This window comes from Rousettus aegyptiacus, unplaced genomic scaffold (genome assembly GCF_014176215.1).
Source record: "Rousettus aegyptiacus isolate mRouAeg1 unplaced genomic scaffold, mRouAeg1.p scaffold_m13_p_11, whole genome shotgun sequence".
Taxonomy (NCBI): domain Eukaryota; kingdom Metazoa; phylum Chordata; class Mammalia; order Chiroptera; family Pteropodidae; genus Rousettus; species Rousettus aegyptiacus.
This window is the reverse complement of record NW_023416286.1, coordinates 65818847-65844630: the sequence shown is the minus strand read 5'-3', so window position 1 is coordinate 65844630 and position 25784 is coordinate 65818847. Positions and strand designations below refer to the sequence as shown.

The 25784-nt window shown below is 36.6% G+C and overlaps 1 protein-coding gene and 1 long non-coding RNA gene across 3 annotated transcripts in view; one reads left to right on the top strand and one right to left on the bottom strand.

The window, feature by feature from the left end:
* Nucleotides 1–10976, bottom strand: part of LOC107519699 — a 110396-nt gene extending 99420 nt beyond the window's left edge. Inside the window, exon 1 of the long non-coding RNA XR_001599148.2 lies at nucleotides 10420–10976. This is a non-coding gene — a long non-coding RNA (uncharacterized LOC107519699). The remainder of the gene's footprint in view (nucleotides 1–10419) is intronic.
* On the top strand, nucleotides 10938–19120 carry SLITRK5 (SLIT and NTRK like family member 5). Of its 2 annotated transcripts, none has more exons than XM_016162627.2 (2): nucleotides 10938–11796; nucleotides 14900–19120. In XM_016162627.2, exon 2 carries the CDS (start codon nucleotides 14908–14910, stop codon nucleotides 17785–17787), a length of 2880 nt encoding a protein of 959 aa, XP_016018113.2. In that variant the 5' UTR covers nucleotides 10938–11796; nucleotides 14900–14907; the 3' UTR covers nucleotides 17788–19120. The 2 variants fall into 2 exon arrangements, with proteins under 2 accessions (XP_016018113.2, XP_036084770.1); XM_036228877.1 differs by lacking the exon at nucleotides 10938–11796 and adding an exon at nucleotides 11901–12362.
* The last annotated feature ends 6664 nt before the right edge of the window (nucleotides 19121–25784 follow it).

The window sequence follows — 25784 nt, the reverse complement described above, 5'->3', positions numbered from 1 at the left end:
TGGCATATTTGCAAACATACTGACAAAAATTAATAGTTCAGCAGAGTAATAATTTTAATTAATGGTATGCATATATAATGTTCTATCTGCATGGTAAACTAAGTAATTTACACTAAAGTTTAATATTCCTAGTAACTTACATTGGCTGTCTTGTATTTTTCTATAAAATTAACCTTTAGTTTCAAATCTAACTATTAACTATTGTATTATAGATTTATTTTAAATGTATATAAATTATATATTCATTATGAAAACTGTTATAAAAATTGCTTTATAATTTTTTTTAGTGTGTCAAAGTATATTGCATATTCAAACCTGACTTAACTTCCCATACAATTTCATTACAAGTTTTCATTATTTTTGATGTTATAAACTCATATACAAAACTGTAGTTTCTCCTCTATTCTGTCTCCCAGAACTTTTGGAACAACATACATGCATGAGTTTTAGAAAATTAATCATAAAAAGTGCAGTCTGGAAAGCGCTCCCATTTCCTTATTCCAGTAGCCGAAAAGAGTTGGTGAAATCTGGAAGCCGGCAACCATTTAGTCTGTGGTGGACTCTTGGTGCTGTAAATCCATAACTAATCAGAATCTGCTGATAATGAATGCAACTTACCCTGAACAATGTCTATTCTGGGAAGAAAAAAAAACTGGGCTGCAGTCCTATGTGGCCTCTAACTCTTTGTTTCACAGCATAGACTCAAACTATGCAGATGCCTGTAAAAACTAACAACATAACAACAAAACAGCAATAAAAGCTAATACTTATTTAGTGTTTATAATTTACCAAGAAGTGTGTTAAACCTTTTGTATTAATTATCTAATTTAATCCTCACAACATAAATAAATTAACCAATATTTTAAGCAGTCACTGAAAGGCAGAGATGGACTTGGGATCCTAGGGATTGTTTATTACCTTCCACTTTTAATTCACATTTATTATCACACATAATAAAAAGCTAAAATGTAATGAAAAGGAGCCATACCTCTGTGTTTAAAAACATTTAATTAATCATATATTTTAATAAAGAATTATAAATTTAAAAAACAATGAAAAATATGTCCGTTTAAACCTATTTTTTCCTAAACAATGATTTGAAAGGGGATAAAAGCTATGTACTTCCAATTTTGTTAGATCTCCTTAAATAAAATACTAAAGCTGTATGCTATTTGAAGAACCATTCTGCATTTTAAGTATGTCTTCCTTTAAAATGTTATTGAATTCACCAACAAAAAATCAAAAACATGAACTCCTTACAGTGCATTAGTTGATATCAGAAATATACAGATTTGAATCCTTAATGTAAGCAAGAGTACCCTAAGCATACATAACTAACATGCATAAATTAATGTGCATGTAACTAGAATTATAGCACACTTTCATCACGGGCCAACTTTGTTTATCCCCATAAAGTTAACTACTGAAAACTGGTTTTTTTTCATGTCATTGAACACAAATGGTAAGACAACAATTTAATAGCTTACCTACTGCTCATCTAGTGTGACAAAGTTCATCAATAAGCCAAGTGGACTTTTTATGATAGTCCATTCAGTATATGATGTTCTTATGCAAATTTCATGAAATGCTGCTAGAGTAGCATGGAATCTGCGGTTGTTAGCGCTGTGTTTTTATTCTGTGCTTTTCAGAATAAGTCAATTATTAAGTTAATTCACACTTATGTTCAATCCAATTGGAGGGCCTATCTGACTTTCCAATAACCAGAGATGCACTTTGGTTAAAACATTCATACTATCTGGGTCCTTTAAATTAAAATGTAGTGTTCCATGATTTCTATGGCCACTGCCACTTTAAAAGTTAAATCCAATTAAGTTTTCCATTTTTATTTGTTATATTATTTCTCATATCCACAATTCTAAAAACATACTCAAAACTGACATTTTAAAAAGCTTCTAATTGATTTTACTTTTAGATGTGATTTTTAAAAATTTTTTCCTTAAGGTAAATCTTCAAAAATTCACTAAGTTTTAAGAACCAGATCTTTATATTTAGGAACTATTGATCTGCTAAGTGACTCAACAATGAAAAACCATTACATTTACAAACGGGTTTCTTCATTCAACCATAAAGTTGAATAGTTGATAAGCTAATTTGCTTACCTCCATTTGGATCTCAACTAATTATTACATAAACAAAGATTTATAACCTTTAAATTTTTTCAGATACTTTCTAAAAGTATATTAAGCTGTAAAAATAACGTGATTCGACATCTGAATGATTTGTTATTTCCAAATGGGCATAAAGAGTATATGGCTAAACATTTTTAGCAAGTAATTGTTTGTACTGAAAAGAACCTGATGATAAATTGGGATAGAGTATTCCAAATTGAAAATTTTGTTTTCAAATGTAGCTTGCTTTGCTATTACTTTGCTCAGTCATATTACACATTTCAGGAAACAAAAATCGGTCTATTCACTTTATCAATTATAAATGAAAACACAAAATACCTGTTCATGAGTGCATTTCTTTATCATGTGTGCTTTACCACATTCCCATCCATTACTGCTTTGTAAAGTTTGGTTTATCCTGCAATTTCTATGATCTTAAATCTTATGCACCGCTGCTAGTAGGTGTTAGCAGATGTTTGCCTACAAGAAGTTCATTGACAGTTTATTGCAGCAAGAGTTCTTTCTCTGGTAGTGAAAATCAGCTGCAAAAGCCCTGCAGGTTAAATAATGCAGGACAATGATGCTTCATCTGTGAATACATAATTATTTATTATCAGTCTGGCAGGGATTCATCATTCTTCTGTGATATTTTTTCCATGGAAGAACTAGTTATCAAATTCTAGTTTCCACAGATTTTTGTCAATGTACTGGAAGGACTGCAGCTGTACTATGAGTCTCACGGACATTTAACTTCTGACAGCTGTGAATGCTTCTTTGTGAATGCAGACATTGCTCTTTGACAAAGTTTCTGGAAGAACTCCAAGATGCATTCTCAAGTTCTGCTGCAGGCTCTCTGAGTGCATATTAGGAGAAGGTGGTCAGAAACGTCATGAATTGCTAAAGTGGACAGATACTTGTATTCTTTCTTTTCACACACATACTTCAGCATAGTCATAAATAGATAGTGATAATCAATGATGAATCTAATATTTATAAATGTAGACTAGAGATTCATAAGTGTGTCCGATCATTCCATGTATAATTGTACTTACCTTGAGGAAATAAATATTGATATACCAAACACTCAAATATTTTTAAAAGTTTTATGGAGATCCCCTGTTGCATTCCTAATGAAATTGGACTATTTAAATGGATAATCAATAAGGTTAAGACCATATGTTTAAACATAATAAACCAAAATGTAGATACTTGGAGTAGATGTTAGTTATTTATGATTAACATCTTTATAACTAAAGTGATTTATCAATTATTAAGAAATATGGTCATGAGATTATCTAATTGTGTGTATTCTTTGGAAAAAATGAAAATATCTCATGCTATTTCAACATTAAATTTTATCATCTGTAAGGAAAAATAATACCTCATGAAGTTGTAATAACTCCATAAAAGAATGAGACAATTTAATAAAATAGCTAGCATATAGTAAATGATTACATGTTGTATGTATGCACGCGTTTTACTTACCTTTAATTATACATGATGTATAAATTGCCTGCTGATGCTCATGTTAACTGTGGCTGGTAAATCACATTAAAAATTGAAAAATATTATCAAATAGATTCCTATCCTTTGTGAAAAATCAAAGTAGGCCTCCCTCTCTATATGTACTATTCTAAATATTACTATTACAATGCTATAATGAAATACTTTTAAATATAAAAATACCTAGAAATAAATTCATGAGTATCTTCATACCAGTAAGTGGCAGTATATTCATTGATCGAAGTCTATCTGCACAGAAGTCATTACTTACTTAATACAGCATTTAAGGATGTAAATTGATTGTATGATGAATCGTGCATCTCACATTGGTGATTTAAATTCAAATTGATAATTTGTTCATTGGGATATGTATCAACCAATTAAAATTGCAGCATACATTGTAATATGCCATATGAAAAAAAACTATGAATCTAGTATCACTTATAAAAACTCCATTAGATTAATGGAATGTTTTAATCACAAGGTAAAAAATGCATCATATAATATTAAACAAAAACTGAGCTGCCAGAGACTTGTTTTTCACAGAAGGTACACCATTCACAAGTTAGCATTGGGTTGCCAATATTTGTTTAAATAAAGATAACTTTACATTTCAGGATAAAACAAATAACTTAAAGTCTATAATTTAAGAATAATAATTATGTTGTTTTTCTTCCAAGGAAATTATATTTTAATGCTTATCTTTTGATTAACCAGTGTGGTCATCATATGGCCCATTGAAGAGAAAACACAGTAACTTCTTTATATATAAAATATGTGATCTATCTAGAGAGGTGTCTTTATAAATGCAACTGATGCAAAGCCAGAGTTCAGAATAGAATTGAGGTCTCTGAGAGTCACTCTACTAGTCTGGATCGGGTGGCTTCCTACTTATTTTGAAGTTAAGCCCTTAAGCAATCGATGCTCCTTTTGAAGATTAATGATTTTGCCCATAAAAGAAGTGTAATAGTGAAATCATAGGTCAATTTTACTACTAATATTTAAGATACATTGATTAAAAACAAACAAAACTTAATCTCAAAAATTATAATAATTTGTTGTAAGTGGGACAGGTTACAAAGCTATTGCATCTTTGTTTAAAATATATAAATATGATTCTATTTAAACTGAGATTTATTCAGATCTTCATGGAAATAAGAGGCTATATTTGCATTTTATAAATTAATTAATTACAATTTGCTGTTCAAACTCTGCCCACTCTAATTGTACAAAATATCACTAAATTTCAACATAGAATTTTGTATTCAAATAGAGGAAATGCAAGAGTTCAAGAGCAATTTTGTTACTAACTGCTAGACTTCTCAGCACTAAATGCCTATTCTAGATTATTCTTGAAGCAAAGTATCCTTTAGGACTTTCTTTCTCAATTCCACTAGCATTCCACTGTGTGATCTGGAATAAAGCACTTTGAAAGGGAACACTTCATCATACATAAAAAGGCACTCATCTTCTAATAAAAGTCTATTGATAATAAAATAATCTACCTTTCTTTCTTGACAAGGTTGTAATGAGGATGTAGTAAGGAATTTTGAAATGACTGTAAAATGCCTTGAAATCTTTAAAAGAATAGTAGATGCCCTCAACCAAATGCAATGTAAAAGAATCAGCTAGAGACCCTCAGGTGAATGTAAATCAGGCCCCTTGCCAAATGTGAATCGTAACTGTCCTTATTTATTGAAGGTGTCGTAATCACCATCATTACTTACAACTACAGCTGTTCATAGTCATTGAATTTTCAAAGTATTCCAAAAATTACACAAGAAATACAATTTCAGCCTGCCAGGGATTTATATTCTAAATCTGTACTGTCCTATATGAATGATAGCCTCTAGCCACATGTGACTATATAAATACATTAAATTTTTTAATTTAAATTTAATCTATGTCACACCAGACACATTTCAATTGCTCAATATTTATATGCAGCTAATGGCTATCAAATTGGACAACATAGATTTAGATTACTTACACCATTACAGAAAGTTCTTGAGAGCACTCATCTCAAGAATTGGCTAAATACACTATAAAAACATTATTCAAGTATTCAATGTATTCAATAGCATTTTTATATACTATATTTACTTTGGTTGGACTGGGAATGCAGGTGATTTTTCAAAAAGATAAAATGTCTCTGAAATCATCTAACTACCCTGTCATGAATCAACTAATTATTTTATCTCAAACATAACAGGGTTTAACACAATATTGGTCCTAAATAAATATTTGTTGCATGAATAAATTCATAAATGGGCAAGTATTTTTTCTGTACACAGAGTTTTTTTGGAGCTCATTTTTCTCACTACCGAGGGGTAACAAACACAATAAAATTCTTTTCTCAATATAGAATAATAATCTAGGCTGGAAGAAAATGATAGCTTTAAGCAGGAAGTAGGATACTGTGCTAGATCAAATGCTAGATAATACAAGAGAACATTTAAGATGAGCAAGTTTAATGTTGGTCAAAGTGGATAGGGAAGATTTTCCAATGAAAAGAATATTTACGATGAATTCTCAAGAATAATGGATAAAAGGAAAGTGAACAACCATTTAGATGAAAGTGTAGTTCAAACCAAAGTTTTAAGGAATTTGATAAATAATGGGCATCTCCTGTTGAATGAAGAATTCCAGTTGATATAAAAGTTGAATAAAGTATGGTCAATTTAGGCTTTCTCATATAAGCAATAGTCCTTCTGAAAATTTTGTGATGAAACTATCTTAGATGATGAATTGATTTTCTTTGAAAAACCAGAAAGAATACAGATAATACAGGCATAACGATGTCTATTTGGACTTGTTTCCTAACAATGACTAAAGATATGCAAGAACCAAGAACTAGTAGATTCTAAGAGACAAATCATAACTTATAGAAATATTCATAAAAAACTTAAATCTATCTATATAAGGAAACTACCTTTTTTCCAGTGGAATGTGCATATTTCAGTGGCAGCAGCCTTTATTCTAACAGGCCCTGATGATAGTTTGTATATTTAAAATATGTCACAATTACACACTCACTCATTTTCCTACAGATAAAAGTAAAGATCTGCTGCTGACGGTTTCAAGTATAATCACTTATCTTCTCTAGAGAACTACTTTGATCTTCCCCTTCACCCACCATTGCATTAAGAAAACTAATGTTATCACTCTACAGCATGGTTCTACATAGTGAACATAATGGAAGCTACCTTCTATTAATTATTATTCCAATAATTAATATGGGTAGCTAAAATTAAATGTCACATATAAGAGCTATGAAGAGAACCCATTTAACTAACTTGCATTCATATATTTAGAAAGATATTCAGTGTCTCCATTGATAGCAATGTGTCATAAAAATAAAATAGTTTTGAGAACCACGGGAAAGAGATAGATTTAGTAAAGTCGTCTTTAACACTTCATCACCTCTCCTATATTTCGTCCAAGTAATATCTTTATTTTTCAAGTACATATTTTTTCTTTTTATTGAAACGTGTAAATTGAAATTTTCAAATAGTAAAATATAGAAAACATAGTGAAAAATAAATCCCCTTTCTATTGAAAATCCCCATCTTTCTCCAAGAAGTAACCACCATTACTTAATTTGTGTATCCTTCCAAAATAATTTCCTTCTCCCCTCTCACTTCCTCTCAATAGATTATAGGTAGGTAGGTAGGTAGGTAGATAGATAGATAGATAGATAGATAGATAGATAGATAGATAGATAGATAGATAGATGATAGATAGACAAAGGTATAGATATAGGTGATATACATATAGATGTATCTCTATATAATTCTGAATAATGACAGAACCATATTCCTACATGCACTGATATTAAAGACAGAAGAGTATTCCAAGGTATAGATGGCAGTGTACCACATTTCATTTAGTCATATATGGAGGATCTTAGTCATTTACAAACGCAAACCACTATTACAATGAATATCTTCTTTCATATTGCTTTGTAGATTTTATTTTGGTAGACCTGAAATTTTACTTTCTGAAATTTTAAATTTTGGTAGATATTTCCAATTGGTTTAACAAAGAGGATGTTTTAATACACAATTCTAGCAGAATATTAGAGTATATTTACAAGGAACTGTGTGAGGCAAGGAAGAAAATTGTCTATTTTGTGGAGATTTTTTTCTTATGCCTTTGAGAGTATGTTTTTAAGCTTGTAAATAATTAATTAAGTCTATAAAAAATGAACATTTTTTGGCGAATAATCTTAGTTTAGCCAGCCATTTTGAATTTGATAAACATCACTGCATGATATATTTGATCATTGTAATTACAAACATATCAGACTGATCAAAAAATGTTATACGATTAATTAATTTAGAAATTACATAAAGAAGCAATCAAATAATGACTCATGTTTTACCCTCTAGGAGATAAGTTTCTACTGTTAAGGATATATGGTATATATAATTTCAATTTCAAAGACATAAAAAATAAAATGTAATACTTAAAATTAATATTTAATAAATATGTACATAAAGTTCTTAGCTATTACTATCATAAAAATAATCAAATAGAGTTAATTTGAGAGGAATCTGGAATCTAGCTCTATGATTTTATAATATTACCTTAGCAGGCTAACAAAAAAGAAATTCAAGGTCTACTAGCTTTAGATTTCAATCATGTTGATTAGTTCTTATGAAACCTAAAAATTATTGCCAAAAAAATCCTTATTTATAATGTTTGTTAGGTTGCTTTATGAGAAACTGTAATACTTGACTAAGCATTTTAATATTCTAAAGAAACCACACACTGATACATGAGTGTGATATTTTAAGAAATGCATCTAACATAAGAATTCTTCCAAAAAGTCCATAAAACACTAAAACAACAATTCCAGGAAATAATAAATATGAATTCACATATTTCAATTTCAAATGACAAGTATGTTAATTGTGGTTTTAATTTAATTTTAATATACAGTTATTAAATTATGCCCACAATTTACACTAATTATAGCCAAATATATTATCTTATATGAAATATGTTTATAATGGTACTACATCATGAGCTAATTATAATATGCATAAGTATATTCATAAACATTTGGACAAAGATTATCAGCATTTCACATCCAACTCAATTAAATAATGTTTAATTTAGTATTAATGACTTTCATATTGGAAAGATCTGTTTAATCAATTATTTCATATTCCCATTTCCAAATGTGTTTATGTAATCATGTACATTCATTTGAGTATTGTGGGGAAGAATGTAGACATCTACGACTGTATACTGTTTAGTACAAAATGAAACATAGATACATTTGTTCTTGTGCTTTAAGCTTTGACTCAAATTTGGTCACTCATATATGATTCGTGTATTTCATTTCTAGTCAATAGTCAACATTCAAAGATACAGGAGTCTACAGACTGATAAATGAGGCTTTTTCTTATTTCTATAATGTTTTCCCTCCCGAGTTCTTCTGTGTTCTCTTCATGTCACAGAATTTTCTCAAAATTCACTTTCCTGCATAGCAGCTTATAGAGACACCTAGTGGAAAATTGTAAATGGTGGCTTCTCAGGCTATTCTTAATATTGAGTTAATGATAGAAAGTTGCCTTCATTTATTTATTTGAACCACAAGAGGTAAAGTAGAATATTTTTGGTGTCAGTGTTTCTAACAAAACTATAACCTTAATTAATTGCAAACATGTTTAATACTCTTAGCTAGACAAAATTTATTGTAATCAGGATAACATTTAAAATAAAAATAATACAAGGCCTTAAACTGAACTAAAATTTGATATTGGTTGCAATTGCGAAGATTTAAGAAAGTAATAAAATAATAAAATAAAATAGCCATACTTAACTATTTTGATAAGTCCAATAATTAAGTCATTTTATACCCTTTCAGAACTTCTATAGGTTATTAACATTGAAAATTATGTCTGTTATAGAATTTTATATTTATATGGCAGAAGTTTCTAACTAATTAACATGTACTTTTAAAATTATGATACTTTAACACTTCTATTTTATACTTTAAAAGTAAATTTTCTAAAATATTTAAATTGGGTTAGACAATGACTAAACTCAAAATACAATAACAAGACTTTTGTGGGTGCAGTTTAAGTTGTCTGTTTATACAATGTACATATAGCAAATGGCTATTATTCCTAGGCCAAATGTTTCTGAATTTAACAGAAAGTTCTATTATGATTTTATTTTCATTATCTGATATTACAGATTATTTTTTTCTCTCATACATTTCCCAAATTTAAACAAAATAGTTTCCAAAGTATGTATGCCGTAAGTAAAAAATATTTGCAAAACAGATTTAGAGAAAATCTCAAGAAATACTGCAAAACCTCAGGAGACAAATATTCGCCACCTCTAGAAAACTCCTTTTAATTCAACATATTTAGAGAATGTCGGAACATGTATGTTTGTTGCTATATATATCAGAACCTATTTTAATCCTGTATTTAATCAGGATGTTATCACTACAATATTATCCCAAACATTACGAAGAAGGAGACAGTACCAATCATGCTTAAGTTGATTTCAAAATATACTACATAATTAATTCTAAAACAAAATGGATTTAAAAAATTAAGTAGTAAAACTACCCAGTTATCTAAGGAACAGGTACATGTGCACTCAGCCTGCATTGGGCCACTTATTATGATTAACTTTTTTTTCTGTACCTGGGATGCACTGACGGTCTAATACTACAAACACTGGAAATATGCTTCCTGAATGTAAAGACCTCCTTCTGGGGAGAGCAGTTTCTGGTTTCACGAAAAGAGACAGGAATACTTACTGTAGAGATGACTCTAGTGGAGTTTAGCAGGTGACTCTTCAAGAAACTCGCTTTCTATCGATAATGCATGTATTTAGGGGTTTCCAGCTTTTTAGTACACACCAAATGTATTCAGAAATAGTCTCTCTGAAAGTCGTTCACATTCCTTTGTATCGCCCAGATATACCTATAAAACGTAATTCTTAAAAAAAAAAAAAAAAAAAAAGCGCCCTTGTTTGCAGCTAGGATGAACCACTCCCTCTTTCATGGTCCTTTACAGTAAGTACGGGAGACAGCAACCGGGCTGTATTATTATAAATAGTAGGAGAAAGGCAGGAGATCAGCACAGGGCTGAAATCAACCTGTCCCTGACCACCATCAAGCCTGGCGCTTGTCGGGGTTATTTCCACTCCTCCCTTTTTCAATCCGAGGATTGCACGGTCCCACGTTCGTGTTACGCACATGGTGCAAGACTCCTCTGTCTCCCCTGAGTGTGATATCCAAGGGGGGCTCGGGTTGCGCCGCCTGAGCCCAGCCTGGGACGCCTTCGCCCTCGGCTGCCATCTATCGGCCACAGAGCTCCCGCTTCGCCCCGGGCCCATCATGTCTGCTGCAGCTTGGCTCGCACCAGCGGCGCGACAATAAACAAGTGCACTGGACTGGGCCCTGCATCCGCACCGGAGGAGATGCCTCAGACCCCTGCGATGCTAACTGGCTTGCCACCTCCTCAGCGCCCAGGAGGGACGACGCGACTTTCTCTGAGTTTTTTAGAGTCTCCGGGATGCCGGGACACGCCACAGGCGTAGAACATTGTTCCTGCCCCCCCAGATCCCCCAAAGGATGTCGAAGATAGAGAGTTCCAAATAATGACGATCGTGCGGCGCATCTAGGGAAGGGATTAAAAATAAATAAATCTGCGAACACCGGGAGCGATGAAACAGACAAGAGGATCCGAGAGCCGTACAGATATTAATTAGGGGCTGCGGCGGCGGCAGCAGAGGGCTCGGTGAGGGGACAGCGGCGGCGGGATCCCGGCGCGGGGGTCGCCGCTGCGCAGGGGCGGAGGACCGTACAGGAGCCGCAGCCGCCGCGGGAGCCGCCAAAGGGCCGGTGCCACCTTCGCCCGCCCCCTCACTACCATGTACAGTGTGCGCTGCAAGAAGAAGGCGGGCGATGCATGCACACCCCCGCGCCCCGCTCCCTCTGGCTCGTCCCCGGGCGTGCGCCACTGACCAGGGGGAAATGTGGTGAAGACTGCGAGGAGAGCCGAGGGGGGAGGGGAGGGCAGGGCCGGCCGGCGCGAACCCAGGCCGAAGGGTGCGAGGAACCGGAGGCTGCTAGAGGGGGCGGCGGCTGCTGCTGGCTTGGAGAAAGTTGCCACCTCTGCAGATGGCAACTGTAAGTACCCGCCTGGGGGGTGCGGCGAAGGGTGCTGGGGACCCTGCGATCGCGCAGCGGCGCGGGTGGGAGCGAGTGTGCGAGTGAGCGTGAGTGTGAGCGGGTGCGAGCGCTCGGCTGGGCTGACCGTCACGTTGGCAGGGCCGGCGGTGCCAGGCAGCCTTCTCCGCGTCCCCCTCCTCCAACGGCTCCCTCCCTGCCCCGCCCGGTTCCTGCTCGCTGCCCCTACCGCGAGGCGCCTCCACAGCGGGTCCTCCGCCGCCCCCTCCCCCTCTCCTCTCAGCCCGTCGCTCTCGGTCGCCCCCTCTCCCCCACAACGCCGCTGCCCGCTCCGACTACTGCGGAGAGCGCCGGGGAGAGCCGTTTGGGAAGCCCCGCAACCCGCGGTCGCCACCGCGGCGGCGGCCCGGGGCTGGTGGCGTCCGGGCGCCTTTCCTCTGGCCGCTGGGACCGCACAGGTCGCCGCCTCCTCACCCTACTTGGGCTTCAGAAACCTGGAGCACACCCCAAAGAGGTATTTTTTTAAGAGTGGCTACAATGAGTGGGCCTTGGAGATGTGAGACGGGGTAAGTCGGCCGTTTACTTTGCAAAGAGGCTCCTGTGTGTGTGTCTGTGCGTGTGGCGGCGGGGTGGCTTTCTTCCCCTCTCCTCCCTCCTCTCCTTCCTCCCCTTTCCCATCCTTCGCTTTAGGGCGGGGTGGGGGAGGGGGAAACCTCGCGTCTTGGTACTCCGGGCGCTCTGCCTGGGCCGCTGTAGGAGCAGCTGTGCCCGGAGCCGCGGGTCCGGCCTGGGTGCTGGGATCCAGTCCGCACGGCCCCAAGCTGCTTAATGGGGATGTGCAGGGCGATAATCAAGGGTCCGAATTCTTTGTGGGAAAACAAATACAGTTCCCCTGTTTTCCAAAAAAAAAAAAAAAAAAAAAAAAAAATCCGATCATCTGGGAATGTGCAACGCACCCGCGAATATACATCAGAGGTGCGTTTCTGAGTCAGATTGTCCGCCTTCTTCGGCTCATTCAACTTTATTTTGTCAAATTTTCGGGCTTCTTTGATGGCAAGGAGGAGGGGAAAGGGAGTGGAGTGAGAGGAAGCTCCTCGACCCTGGCTAACCAGAACTGAATTAAAGTTGTAAACGCTCGAGTTTAATACCGGCTGGACACAATTTGCAATGGGCTGTCAGAGGGGTGGGGGGTGAATGGGGGCGGGGAACTGCAGGGAGGGAGGGGGAGGGGATCCAATTTCGGCTGAATGGATCTGCAGATTTGATCCAGCGGAGAACTGAAATTTCAAGGTAAACATTTTGCTTTCATAGAGGCTGTTTTTGACGCTTTCAGCAGGTAGATGTTTGCCCGTTGAGTTAGCAGGTCGGGGATACTTGTGAGGTTTATACACTGTGATTCAGATTCGTCTCGACACGTCTAGATGGCCACACGTGAATGATTCACAGGCACACTTGCCTATGTGCGTGCGAATGCGGGGGCTCTTAATAAGACGGGCTGGATTTGGCTGGGGATCAAGATCGCAGTCTCCAGGCTTGAACCCGTGACTTAGAAACGTCTTGGCTTTAGTTTAGGGTTGAGATTCGACATCAAACTTCGGTGGTGGTGAGGTAAAGGCTGCCTGACCGGAGAAAAAGGCATCGGTTCCCTGAGCCCAGCATTTCTACCAACTGTTCCCTCCCTCCTTCCTCCTCCCCCCCCCCCCCCAACCAACGCAACGCGCACTCACACACATTCACACACTCGCTCCATTTATGTGCTTTCCTTTGAGTGCGGTTGTCGACCCGAAGTAGGAAGTCGAAGGAAGCCTTTAAGGGGACAAAAAGAAAGCAAGAAAGAAAAGGGGGAGGGGTCAGATCAATCCCTTGGGGAAATGAAATTCGAACGTTAAAGCACTGACCTATGCCACTTGCTGTTCTCCCTTTCGACCTTTTTATTTTTCCTCTTAATCAACCCAAGCGCCTTTTCCCAAGGGGAAAAGGGAGTGGGGTGGGGAAACAAACCATTGACAATTAAATGTAATAAGCAACTTCAAAGATAGGGATGCTGCCGCGGTGGCAGTTCAGCCCAAATCTTGCTAATTCAGTAGGGTGAGTTTTGCATACCGTGGCAAACAGACGTGTCGTCCGTGGTAAGAGAGGTTTTGACGCTGGTCTTCGCTTTACTTTTAGCTGATTCGGGGTAAGCAGTTGGAACGTCCTCTTTCCTCTTTAAACTCTAGGTGTTCCGGGATTGCAGATGCCTTAGCAGAGTTCTTTGTAATCCATCGTGTACAACTATTTCGGTGGCTTAAAGATGCGTTTTGGTGGCGTCTCTGACATGATCAATGAGAAGTGGACACAGGGCGCTCTCCGGGAAGCTATGCTAAGTGGCTCCGTGCATGCAATTAGGATGCTGATGTGCTTAATAGCCTTGGTAGTGAAGTCCACCATCAAAGCGAACATGCTCTCCTTGTTTTCCACTCAAAGCTCCTGAAGACAATTGTGATTTAAGAGCTTCTTTTGACTCCTTTTGATGCATTATCTTACATCCTTTTTGCCTCTGAAAAGTATTCTTTAGGTTCCCACCTTGACATTTGGAGAAATGGTTTAAAATAGCCCAAGTATTGTGGTTCCTTGCTTTTCTGTGAAAATGGGAGACCTTCACCGTGAACTGTTAACTGAAGAGATTCTGAAAGAAAGACAGAGGGGCTGGGAATAGGTGAGGTGGGGAACCTTGTAAAATGGTGCTTCTTTTCTCTTAAATTAGAACCATGAAACTGAACTGACAGCCATTTTATGTATATTTATGAATTGGTTTTGAAAAGGGGGGAGCAAGAAAAGCACTAAAATGAGACTTTTTCTAACCTGCCCTTATCTCGTAAAGAGCAGCATTTTCTGTTGTACACATTAGGAAGTGAAATCAACATTTTAGTCAAAGTGAATATCAGATTTTAATAAAGTCTGGAGAGTGTTGATGTTTTGTGATGGGGGTGGGGGGGTGTTATACAAAGCCCCTCCTTCTGGATTTCAGAGAAATAGTATTAGAGAAAAGAGAGACTTTCTGACTGATCTCTTGATTTTTTGTCATATTCTGTTGTTTCCTTTTTTCCTTTCTCCCTTGCAGGAGGTAAAATGCACACTTGCTGCCCCCCAGTAACTTTGGAACAGGACCTTCACAGAAAAATGCATAGCTGGATGCTGCAGACTCTAGCGTTTGCTCTAACATCTCTCGTCCTTTCGTGTGCAGAAACCATCGATTATTATGGGGAAATCTGTGACAATGCATGCCCTTGTGAGGAAAAGGACGGCATTTTAACTGTGAGCTGTGAAAATCGAGGGATCATCAGCCTCTCTGAAATCAGCCCTCCCCGTTTCCCAGTCTACCACCTCTTGTTGTCTGGAAACCTTTTGAACCGTCTCTATCCCAATGAGTTTGTCAATTACACTGGGGCTTCGATTTTGCATCTGGGTAGCAACGTTATCCAGGACATTGAGACCGGGGCTTTCCATGGGCTGAGGGGTTTAAGGAGATTGCATTTGAACAATAATAAACTGGAACTTCTGCGTGATGATATATTCCTTGGTTTAGAGAGCCTGGAGTACCTACAGGTCGATTATAATTACATCAGTGTCATTGAACCCAATGCTTTTGGCAAACTGCATTTGTTGCAGGTGCTTATCCTCAATGACAATCTCTTGTCCAGTTTACCCAACAACCTTTTCCGTTTTGTGCCCTTAACGCACTTGGACCTGCGGGGGAACAGGCTGAAACTTCTGCCCTATGTGGGGCTGTTGCAGCACATGGATAAAGTTGTGGAGTTACAGCTGGAGGAAAACCCCTGGAATTGCTCCTGTGAGCTGATCTCTCTGAAGGATTGGTTGGACAGCATCTCCTACTCGGCCCTGGTGGGTGATGTGGTTTGTGAGACCCCCTTCCGCTTACACGGCCGGGACTTGGACGAGGTGTCCAAGCAGGAACTTTGCCCCAGAAAACTTATTTCAGACTATGAGATGAGGCCGCAGACACCTTTGAGCACCACGGGGTATTTACACACCACCCCAGCGTCGGTGAATTCCGTGGCCACTTCTTCCTCTGCTGTTTACAAACCCCCCTTGAAACCCCCTAAGGGGACCCGCCAACCCAACAAGCCCAGGGTGCGCCCCACCTCTCGGCAGCCATCCAAGGAATTGGGCTACAGCAACTATGGCCCCAGCATCGCCTACCAGACCAAATCTCCGGTGCCTTTGGAGTGCCCCACCGAGTGCTCTTGCAACCTGCAAATCTCAGATTTGGGCCTCAACGTCAACTGCCAGGAGCGCAAGATCGAGAGCATCGCAGAGCTGCAGCCCAAGCCCTACAACCCCAAGAAAATGTATCTGACAGAGAATTACATCGCTGTGGTGCGCAGGAGCGACTTCCTGGAGGCCACCGGGCTCGACCTCCTTCACCTGGGCAACAACCGCATCTCCATGATCCAGGACCACGCCTTTGGGGATCTCACCAACCTGAGGCGCCTCTACCTAAATGGCAACAGGATTGAGAGGCTGAGTCCAGAGTTGTTCTATGGCCTGCAGAGCCTGCAGTATCTCTTTCTCCAATACAATCTCATTCGCGAGATTCAGTCTGGGACTTTCGATCCGGTCCCAAACCTCCAGCTGCTATTCTTGAATAACAACCTACTGCAGACCATGCCCTCAGGCGTCTTCTCAGGCCTGACCCTCCTCAGGCTGAACTTGAGGAGTAACCACTTCACCTCCTTGCCAGTGAGTGGAGTTCTGGACCAGCTGAAGTCACTCATCCAAATCGACCTTCACGACAACCCTTGGGATTGTACCTGCGACGTGGTGGGCATGAAGCTGTGGGTGGAGCAGCTCAAAGTGGGTGTCTTGGTGGACGAGGTCATCTGCAAGGCGCCCAAGAAGTTCGCTGAGACAGACATGCGCTCCATTAAGGCGGAGCTGCTATGCCCAGATTACTCGGACGTGGTAGTTTCCACGCCCACGCCCTCCTCCATCCAGGTCCCCGCGAGGACCAGCGCTGTGACGCCCGCCGTCCGGCTGAACAGCACTGGGGCCCCCGCCGGCTTGGGTGCGGGCGGCGGTGCGTCATCGGTTCCCTTGTCGGTGCTGATCCTCAGCCTGCTGCTGGTTTTCATCATGTCAGTCTTCGTGGCTGCCGGGCTTTTCGTGTTGGTTATGAAGCGCAGGAAGAAGAACCAGAGCGATCACACCAGCACAAACAATTCCGACGTAAGCTCCTTCAACATGCAGTACAGCGTGTACAGCGGCGGCGGCGGCGCGGGCGGCCACCCGCACGCGCACGTGCACCACCGCGGGCCCGCGCTGCCCAAGGTGAAGACGCCCGCGGGCCACGTGTATGAGTACATCCCCCATCCACTGGGCCACATGTGCAAAAACCCCATCTACCGCTCCCGGGAGGGCAACTCGGTGGAGGATTACAAAGACCTGCACGAGCTCAAGGTCACCTACAGCAGCAACCACCACCTGCAGCAGCAGCCGGCGCCGCCGCCGCCGCCGCCGCCGCAGCCCCAGCAGCAGCCCCCGCCGCAGCTGCAGCTGCAGCCGGGGGAGGAGGAGAGGCGAGAGAGCCACCACTTGCGGAGCCCCGCCTATAGCGTCAGCACCATCGAGCCCCGGGAGGATCTACTGTCGCCGGTTCAGGATGCCGACCGCTTTTACAGGGGCATTTTAGAACCGGACAAACACTGCTCCACCACCCCCGCCGGCAATAGCCTCCCGGAATATCCTAAATTCCCATGCAGCCCTGCAGCTTACACTTTCTCCCCTAACTATGACCTGAGACGCCCCCATCAGTATTTGCACCCGGGGGCAGGGGACAGCAGGCTGCGGGAACCGGTGCTTTACAGCCCCCCCAGTGCTGTCTTTGTAGAACCCAACCGGAACGAGTATCTGGAGTTAAAAGCAAAACTAAACGTTGAGCCGGACTACCTCGAAGTGCTGGAAAAACAGACCACATTCAGCCAGTTCTAAAAGCAAAGAAACTCCTTTGGAGCTTTTGCATTTAAGACAAACAAGCAAGCAGATACACACGGTGAACCCTTTTTGATTAATTGTGTTGTTTCAACGTTTAGAGTGAAGTGCCTTGGCACGAGATTCTCAGTTTCCGCGGAAGATACTGAAAGGGTGTGCAATTTCCTTTTAATTTTACACGTGGGGAAACATTTGTGTAAACTGGGCACATCACTTTTTCTTGCGTGTGGGGGAGAAGAGAAGGGCTTTTTGGAAGCAATTGTCTACGCGGGTGACTTAAAGGTCGCAGTCATTTTTGTAGTGGTTGGAAGTGCTAAGAATGGTGGAAAATGGCAGCGCATAGATTCCACTCTTCCTCTTTTGCTCCCTTCTCCCCTCCACTTCTCCCCCTTTAAGCCATGGGTGGGTCTAGATGGCTTTCGTGGCAAGATCAGCACACCCCAACTTTAATAGAAAGTTAATTCCCTTCCTTTCCCCCATTCTCCTCCTCCCGTCTTTCCTCTCTCTGCCTCTTTGCCTCCCTCCTCATTCTTTAATTTCTTTTTAAAGAATGTGTTTGTATGCATTCTGGACATTTGAATTAAAAACAAAAGTATTGTGATCTCTAAAAGGATCACCATAGATGCGGACAAATCATTAAAATTACAGAGCTATATGATCCATAATTGATTAGTCAAAATAACTTATTGATGAAATATACAAATATTTTATTGTAGCACCTATTTTTATATGCGCATTTAGCATTTCTCTTTCATTCACTATTTAGCCTATGATTTCACAGAGGTGTCACACTATTTCAGGAGCTGCATTTCCAAAACTGAAGTGCTATCTGGAAGACATTTTAAATAATTAAAACTATGGAGAATTTAACAGCAAAATTTTAAAGCCAATGCAACCCACCCAATTGGATCATTAATTTAAAAAAATATATGTATCTCAATGTATAAAAGAAATGAATTTGGGCAATTAATTGGGCCATTCGAATGAGAATCGTGTGCAAGTTTCTGGTTTTATTAGAGAAGATTTAAAAGTATTTTTATTAGTCAACCAAAATTATGTATTGATTTGACTACTATTGTAGCCGATTTTTGATTGTTTAACCAAACCCAGTTGCATTTGTACAGATCCACGTGTACTAGCACCTCAGAAGACCAAATGATGGACTGTACAAATCTCTATATAATGTCTTTATCCCTCTGGGCAGCAAGCAATGATGATAACCACAAACAGGATCTCTGTAAGATGGGGCTACTGTTGTTACAGTCTTATATGTATCCCAGCACATGTAATTTTTTAAATAGTTTCTGAATAAACACTTGATAACTATGTCAAATATGAGGGATTGAAGTAATGATTACTTAAAGTACAAAAGAATTAGCTATGTGTGATTGACTGAATCTCCATTATTAACAATTTAGGACATAGCAGGTAATTCATTCCTAATAGAAAAATGTTTCCCCTGTCAGATTAAAAATATATATACATATATGATTATTCCTATATGTTGGTTCAGGGAATTATGTTTTTCTAAATATGTCATTTAAGGTGTTTATTAATGAAATTTTAATTGTATACTTTTTCTTACTGAAATATTCATCTAATACATGGAGCATGGTAAGTAATATATTGCATATTCATTTTTTCTCCTAATATTATATATTTTGTCATGTCGATATTATTTATTCAGTCTACAAATTTCCATAGTTTCCGTATTTTCACTTGTGTAAAACTACCTTCAACAATTGTGATGGATTCTTTATCTCAAGTTGATCTATATCTTAAACATTCAAAATGTTGGTAAGAATGAGCTGTTCACCTCTGAATAAGGTTTGCCAGTGAATTTAGGTTACTATTTAAGGGTAGGAAACGTCCGAATTAATCTGAAAATTAAAGAGCCATGTTCTTCATTGCTGTTGGTGGGTCTTCCCATAATCTCACCTGACATGTGTACAATATCAAGGGCTGTTCATGAACTTTATGTTTAAGGAACACTTTCCATGGCATTCTGCCACAAAGAGGCAGCATTCACCCATGAGTAAATTGGAAGTAACTGCTCGAATTCAGGTGAACAGGTGGCAATAGTTTCCCTGAGGAATTAAAAAAGTATATATATAGTAATGCTATATTAGCTAAGTGAAGTAAACTATCCCCATTCTGTGCAACATTTTCCCTTCCAATTTTTTTTTAAAGGGAAAAGAACAAGAGTAATAATGCCATGTGATAACGTCATGAAAAATTAAAAATGTTTTGCTTACTTTTCATCTACCTCCTCCATATTAGATCCAGGATTAGAAAAGAAAAATAAATACTATCATTTGATTTCACAATTGGGGTTGTTATTAATTTCTCTTCACAATGGGAGTTATTTTTCTTTTAAACATGTCAAAATCACTTTCTCTATATATGTAGATATGGTGGTGTTGTATAAATTATAAAAGAATAGTGAAAAGTGGAAGCTTCCATGTAACTAAGTTTTATTTCCTAATTGATGCATAACATGTGGGAGATAAGAATTACATGAAATTAAAGATGTAGTTCTGGACAATATAAATAGCTTCCAAAGAAAGTTAATTGTTGTACTTTTCAAAAATTTACAAACTAACAATTTGAACTAGCACTATTGCACATAATTTGTCACATATACTCTCTTTAGGTGGCTCATTTATACCTTCACTCTTCCTAAGGCGTACAACATTTTTTAGATCTCAAAAATAACGATTATGTGGTATATGAAAACAGGTTATTTCTAAGTTCTAAATTATATTTTCCCAGCTATTAAGAGGATAAAAGCGAACTCATAATTTCTCTAATAAACTTGAAAATTTTTTGACATGTAGAATCATGAAACTGGATAGAATTAAAAATGAATTATTTTTCTCTTGTACGTTTTCCTGTCAATACAGTAACATATACAATAGAACATAAGTTGTGTGGTTTTCAATATTTAATTTTTGTTTTTTTCTGGTTGTTTGATAAATAATTAAATTGAGTATGTCAGTGGTATATGATTGAATTAAGGGACTCTGCAAATTTTCTCCATAGAATTTTGGAGAACAACAATATGTAATGTTTCAGGCATCAATTAAAATTTGGATGCAAACTAAGCTTACTTTTTGTGCTTGTTCTATTTGATATGTTGCATAATTGCATACAAATATATTTCCAAGTAGATACTACAAAATCTTATTTTTATCTATGTATGATTATAATGTAAATACTTGAATTATCTCAGAGAAAGTATATTCTATGTAAATGTGGGTAATTTGTATCCTAATATTCTAAATCATTTACAGCTAAACTATTGATTGAAGTTATGAGTTAATCAACTTTAATATAAATGTCATACTTGGAACACACCTTTTGTTTAGGCAAGATTATCACCTTTACATATTCGAAGTGGAAAGTTTTGATTAATGTCCTGGGTATCCTAGTCTGTCCCACTATTGTTCCCTCAACCTCAATAGGAAAATCAAACTAGTGTGTAATGAAAACATTCATACATAGTGTGGAAAAGTTTAGAATTGAAGACCTTAATCTAATATACCAGTTTCTTTTACCTTATATTGTTAATTCTATTTTTGTTACTAAGTTATGTTGTTAGCAAATTATTTAAATTAAATGTGTAATTTTCTTTCCACACTCTTAATTTTTTGACTCTCTTCCTTTTTTCTTACATCTTACTTCCTCCCTCCTTTCCTCTTCTTATTCTTTTCTCTTCATTATTTTTCAGTAGAGGAAGGGAAAGTGTGAGAATAGTTCAGTCTCTATGTGAAATGCCAAAAACTACTTAAAGAGCTCAATAGATTGCTTCCAAGGTCAGGTGACTCCAAATTAGGGAGAATAAAGCAGACCACAAATATGTTTCTAATCCATTCAGAAATGTGCACTTGTACATTTCAGATGGCTCTAAATTAAGATATTTCCAGAGGAGGCAAAGTATTTGGTATAACTAATTTTAAGAATAAATTTTAGACTGAGAAAGAGGAACTAAAAACAGCAAAAGAACTGATTTAAATGGTAGAACACAGGAACATTTAATTAATTGACTTTCAAAGGAAATAAAAGGTTGCGAAAGCAGTAATTAAACTGTTATTAAATTAACTATCTAATTTATGGATAATGTTCTCCAAATCCTTTGAAGTTCTCTACTTTGTGAAATACAAACATATGACAATAAAATCAAAGTAGTTGGATGGCCAATAGTCATGTGCATAAAAATAATTATCTAACATCTATATTCAAAAGAATCTTATTAATATTGCATTTGATGGCTGTGCTTTTTATCATTAATTTAAATTAATTTAATATCTTTCTACAAATATATAAATATCTATCACTATATGTAGCAAGTATATGGCATAGAAAATCCATATTATCAAAGAGAAGATTGCATACTTAATTTTCATCTACCTCTCTTTATATTTCAATTTTTATAGTTATTTTAAATCATATTTTTATGTTCTATGGTTTAGACATGTTAGAGTGAGGAAAAGAGAAGAATTTTATGCATTATGTTTGATCGTAATAATAATATAATACCCTTTTCTTCCTCTGTTTAGAGTAGAGCATTTGGCTTATAAGACACAGGTCAAATATTTCTCATGATAACTGAAATAGTATTATAAAATGAATAGCATTTGTACCCATTTTTTAAAAGAACTACATTTAACCTTAATTCAGTTTAAGAGCGATTTAAATTGTTTCTTATTAAAAAAATTTTGAAGATCAAAACAAATATTTCATAGAGAATTGGTGTAATGCAAATAAGAAGTGATTTGACCTTCTCATTTTCTATTTATGTCAAAATGAAAATGTAATGATACATTGAATAATGCCAAGTATATCAGATATATTTTATTAGACTTTAGAAAAGTCATTTTATAGAAGAGAAGTAATATTAATAGTGATTTGTTCAATGGAAGTCTTCCAAAGAGTTTTTTTTTGCTTAATTAGGTCTCTTTCAGTGATCATGAAAGAATATTACGTATTTCTAGTATAAAATAAACATAAATATGTTTCAAAACTTCATGTTTCTAAAACTAGGTTACGAAACAATGTTTTCAAGGTTTTTTTTATTTAACATGCAGAAATTAAATTGTGGCTTTATTGAAGACATTAATATCTTAGTCTATTTTCGACAAACTTCTTTGTGGATCATTACATATTCAGAAATATTTTAACATATTACAAAATAAACTCAATTCACATTAAATTATAATCCTTCAGTATTGAATCATATATATTCAAGTAGCAAAATTTGGTTACATTTCAGCATTCTGGAATACACGTATTTTAGCTTTTCTTGCAAATTTATTTCTACCACAAGTAAAAATTTGTACCATTTCTAACATTTTTTTTTAAGAATCTTATTATGTGACTCATTAAAAACAAAACCTAATATTGGGTAATGAAGCCAAAATTTGTGTATATTTTCAATTTGTAATTAGGTATGGGCCTATTTAAATAAAACATGAAGGGTGGCAGTAACCCCATGTTACTTTAGTAAGCAAAATTCTTTGTCAGATACTACAATAGAGACTTTGACCAGAATGCTTTCTTTATGAGAGGTCCATCAGGCTCATGTAGACTAAAAATTTTAATATTAAATGTCAAATTTACATGTAAAATACTTAATTATACATATATTTTATCTGTAATGATATATCTATATAAACTACCTGTACAAAAATCATGCTTTTTAACATTACAATAGAATATTCTTGCTGTGTTTAAGTACAAAGTCAAAAGGGTGTTTCACTTCTGACAATCCTAATAATCAAAATTTATAATTATCTAGTTTATTTACATACTGATTTTAATATCGACTTTATCTCCGCTCCTAAGTAAAAAGTTTTCAGTACATGTTTTTCGTTATATTACAGAACTCTATCCTTGCTAAAGTACTCTTAAAGTATACAAATATACATTGTTTTCATGCTTTTCTTTTGTTTTGACATTTAGGTAGCAAATATTAAAATAAACAGTTATTAATTAGCACTTGTTAAATTGCAAATCAAATTTTGTTTTACTGAAACAGATCCTTCAACTTTATATTTATCCCCAAATTTTTAAAACTAGTTAATAAATATTTACATAGGTGCATTCAAATGTGAACATTCAAAAATTAGCCATATATGTCAGAGAATATTCAAAATCATTTACCCTACTGCTATTTACATTCATTATAAGTACAATTGTACTTTTGTTTCTCACTATGATTAAAGACCCTTATGTTTTAGATGAAAATTGGGTATCTCATTAGAAATTTTAATAAGAAAAAGGTAAAAGACGAATATTGAGTATTTTGATTCTAAATTTAAAATATCTCCAAAGCAAACAGTGTTATATATACTGAAAACCATTTACAAAGTGTCCTTGTGTAAAATTATACATTTTATGAAATGGCTACCTCCATATGGCTTGAATAATTTTTTTTAAATTTTAATTTAACCATGAACTCTTGTTTTTATTTAAGAATATTTATCTGGGGGAAGCACCTGAGTCACCTTGTCCTATTATGGTTTTGGCTTACACTTTCATTTAAAAGCCCTGTGCCTGATTTTAAACATAGTGAAGAAACATCTCTATTATTATGTTTGATTCCTGAAACTCAAATTATTTCCCTTCACCAAAAAATTGATAAGAAAAAGTTGGTCTGTTTCCCCTCAGGTTGTTAAATTTAAAAATATGATTATCTCACATCATTCCTAGTGTGACAATCCAACTACTATGTAAGCATGACAATGTGTGAGGATGTGGATATAGACTTGTCACTCATTAATAATCATCTTTAATATATAGTATCTAAATATAAAGGTGAAAATTTCTTTGAATGTTGATGTACCTAAAATTATACACTTTGATTAACTGGGCAGCTCCTATAATTTACAAAATGCCTCTACTGTATGCTTTATAACACTAAAGCAATGTTCACCAAGTGGTGAGCCACAGCTAAATCCTAAAAATTCTGTTTTATTTGAATAGAACAATTTTGTTTCCTTTTTGAAAAAAAGGAAATGAATTTGAATGCGTTTAGGCTGGATAAGCATCTTCTATATTGTCTTAACCTAGCAGCTTCATATAATATCATATTATCTCCTGGACCTTGAGGGCTTTGAGCTTTCAACCATGTTTAAATAAGATTTGTTCTTCCAATATTAAAATGTATGTATCATAATCATGTGTTTTTAGGCATTGTTCTCTAGAAGTTCCCAGTTTATTAATACTTTATATATATTTGAAGTAGCAGATTCTATGTAGGTTTGTATTATAAAGAAATCAAAGTAAATATAGAAGAAAATAAGAATGAATAATTTTACGACCAGAGAAAACTGATTTACTTTAATTGAATATTCTATTAGAATTGTAATTGTACATGTTAAATATTTACAGTGACTTGGAGTCTTCCAGAGCAGATTTTGCAAACTATCCTGATTCCAACAGGCCCTTGGACATCCTAAGGGAGTGTGAATAGTAACTTAAGAAGTATGTTATTACAGAGCGAAAATTATAATCACAGTTAACAATAGAAGCTTTTCCCAAAATTTTTAACTGAAGATATACTTGAAAATAGTGAAAAAGGTCAATTCAATGAAAACGTATCAAATGTCAAATATCTTGAGAATTATTTCCAGAATGGAAGTTGTAACTTGGAAAATCTGATCCAATAAACGTAGGACCAAAATTTTTTTTAAAGGGGGAGACAGAATTGTCAAAACTATTTTTTTCAGAGTATTAGAATAAAATAATGAGTAGAGGAAATACATTCTTCAATATTGTTGATTATGCTAGTAATAAGTTGTTTGTAATTTGATGTAATATCTAAAGGAAGTAAGATAGAATGTAATGAGATTCCCAAACTCTCCAAATCTGTTCATTTTCTTTTACAATACTTTAACCTTTTTTTTTTGAGACTGAACACATATATTTTATAAAGAAATTTTGGATTTTATTTCTATTATTTTTCTAACAACGTGAATTAGACTTGCTATATAAAT

Excerpts from the sequence above, each read along its gene's own strand:
- SLITRK5 (XM_016162627.2), top strand. The coding sequence starts at position 14,908 with ATGCACACTTGCTGCCCCCCAGTAACTTTGGAACAGGACCTTCACAGA.